At 36.7% G+C, this 2,533-nt stretch overlaps 1 protein-coding gene across 2 annotated transcripts in view; it reads right to left on the reverse strand.

Moving 5' to 3' along the window:
* The window catches only part of LOC107674220 (huntingtin-like), a 49,382-nt gene extending 48,098 nt beyond the window's left edge, over positions 1–1,284 (reverse strand). For both annotated transcript variants that reach the window (XM_016468134.1, XM_016468133.1), the window contains exon 1: positions 912–1,284. In XM_016468134.1, the coding sequence (XP_016323620.1) occupies positions 912–1,009 (98 nt within the window). In that variant the 5' untranslated portion in view covers positions 1,010–1,284. The remainder of the gene's footprint in view (positions 1–911) is intronic.
* Positions 1,285–2,533: the final 1,249 nt, after the last annotated feature.

Below are 2,533 nucleotides of genomic sequence, written 5' to 3' on the forward strand. Positions count from 1 at the left end.
GTTGGAGCTAAACTCTGCAGGACACCGGCCCTCCAGGACCGAGTTTGGACAGCCCTGGTTTAGATCAAATAGAGATAAAAGCTCTTCCAATTAAAGTTACATTAAAAAATAGTTTCCACATTGAAATGAATAGGCTAAGTGATGATCACTAAAATGTTTATCTTCTCTTTTATCAGAATTATATCACATTATCACTCAGCACTTCAAAACTGACTGTACCCAGACTCAACACTTCACAAGAATTAAAATAACGTTATATTCAACTCATAAGAAAGGTACGCCAGAACCTAAATGGCTGTGAAAGACAAAACTTGGTGAATTTGCAAGATTTTTAGTGTGACTGTGATGACAGTTTAATACACGGTGCTGAAAACTGGCTTGAGCCAATTTGTCAATATGTATAATAAATATCTGACACATAATTTTTTTTGTATCTGATGGTATGAGTCACGCTGAGTAACAGGCAAGGAAAAACACGTTTTGTAAGAGGATGTAAAAATCAGGAGATGAACAGATTCATAGAAAACACTGCATTTACACATAAACATTTCCCAGTATGTTTGTTGGTTCATTAATCAAGAATTATGGGGCGATTTCTGGCTTTCTTTATAGGCAACAGCTTTTTCCTAGGTTTTCTAGAGGAGTGCGCGCTGTTTTATCTCGCCACTGGCGCAGAATCAAACGAGGCTGTGTGACACTTCTAACGCGTTGAGCGTCATGTGATTTTAAGCCCAAGACAACAACAATAGCCAGCTTTATACGAGAAAACACACAGCCCTCCTGAATGTCATGATAACATTACAATAGCGACTGTGTCAGGTGATGCCAGCACCCTGATGATGATGATGATGATGATGATGATAATGATGATGATAATGATGATGATGAGGCTGCATCAGTTCAGCACTCACTGTTTCTGGACGAGCTCCTCGGCCGACAGCGGGCCTTGCTGCTGCTGGAATGATTTGAGCGACTCAAACGCCTTCATCAGCTTCTCCATGGTGGCCATTTGTATCAGAAGCACTGGTCTAGATGGAGTCTGACTGGAGAGCTGATAATATTTACAACCTCGACACTACAGCCAGTGGTGTCGAGCGCCGTGCAGACTGCCGAAGGGAAACTGAATGTGTGTCGTCGAGAACGGACACCACAACCCCCTTAAATCCGATCTAATTTCCACACACCATCCGATTATGACCGGTATTCCAACAAAATATTCAGAAGGTAGCTGAAAACATGTCCAGTTCTGAAAGCCATCTTAAAGCAGGGTTAGGGGAGCAACGGTTCTGCTGTATTTCCGGGTTAATAAAACTCCTGTCAAAATTAAAGTCCTCTTTGTCATAATAAAATATACGACGATGTCTATATCTGTAGGGAGTTTGAATGACATTAATTTTGATTCCAATACAAGACTAACGCCAGATCAATAACTAGATCTGAATAGCCTTCGATCACTGCTGTATGCAAAATTTATGTTTCTGGAAAATGAACAAACTTTATACAACTAGTTGTGCCTTTATGTCTTTATTTTTTTTTCATGAAAAAGTTTCAAAAGCAAAAACAAAGATTTGTTTTAATTATTGTTTGAATGTGAAGCATAAAAACATATAGGCTGATGTAGAACACATTTGTAATTGTCCGCCATCTCTGAAACTGTATTCAGTCCATAGGAAGAGCTACAAAGCAGACCAAGGAGTCTGAATTAGGCTTCGAAATTCAGGAATCAAATATAATATAGAGGTCATTTCTAATGTGTAATTTTGTGATGTTATAATTCCATGTGAATACTTCTTTATTCATGAATAAAAAGCAAATTACACAAAAATTACTTTCAAAAATAAATAATTTTAAATAAATGATAGGCCTATGTGATTTTGAATGTTGTCTCAGTTAACTATGTCAGACTAAGAAGAGGCATAGTAATTTAGCATATAATAGTATAAAATATCTCTCTTGACTTGCAGATATATTACATTTATCACAAATAGTGGGAAAAGGCATCAGAATAATCATACTCTATAATGTTTCCATGGCTTAAAAACTATGAAATTAATATTCATATTCACAAATGTAATGTTTTTTTTCTTCACATGAAAAGTCATTCCAGTTTTCTTGGCTTGGTCGGCCAGTTAAAATCTCTACACAATCTTCAATTCCATTTACATCATTAGGTTCTCCTGTTGCCCAGTACCTGAACATAACAGTTTTAATTAGAAGAAATCTCTATAAACATTGTAACCATTAGGTTTCCACATATTTGTTTGAAAAAAAAAAATCAAATATACTGTAAATCAGATCTCACTCTTTGATTACTTCAGTGTTGTCCACCCATTTCCACACTCCTTCAGTAACAGAGAGGCCAATCCATACATTCATTTGGAAATTAGACATGAATTCCTGTTGCAGCCCATATATAAAGAAATGGTTAGCACCCAGGTGGCCAAAATTGTTTGAAACCAATGCTATACCTACCGTATGTTTACAGACACAGTTATCAGGTTTCATCAACTCTGGATTAGTAAAACAAAGGTTT

This window comes from Sinocyclocheilus anshuiensis, unplaced genomic scaffold (genome assembly GCF_001515605.1).
Source record: "Sinocyclocheilus anshuiensis isolate Anshui unplaced genomic scaffold, SAMN03320099.WGS_v1.1 scaffold728, whole genome shotgun sequence".
In the NCBI taxonomy this organism is placed as follows: Eukaryota; Metazoa; Chordata; class Actinopteri; order Cypriniformes; family Cyprinidae; genus Sinocyclocheilus; species Sinocyclocheilus anshuiensis.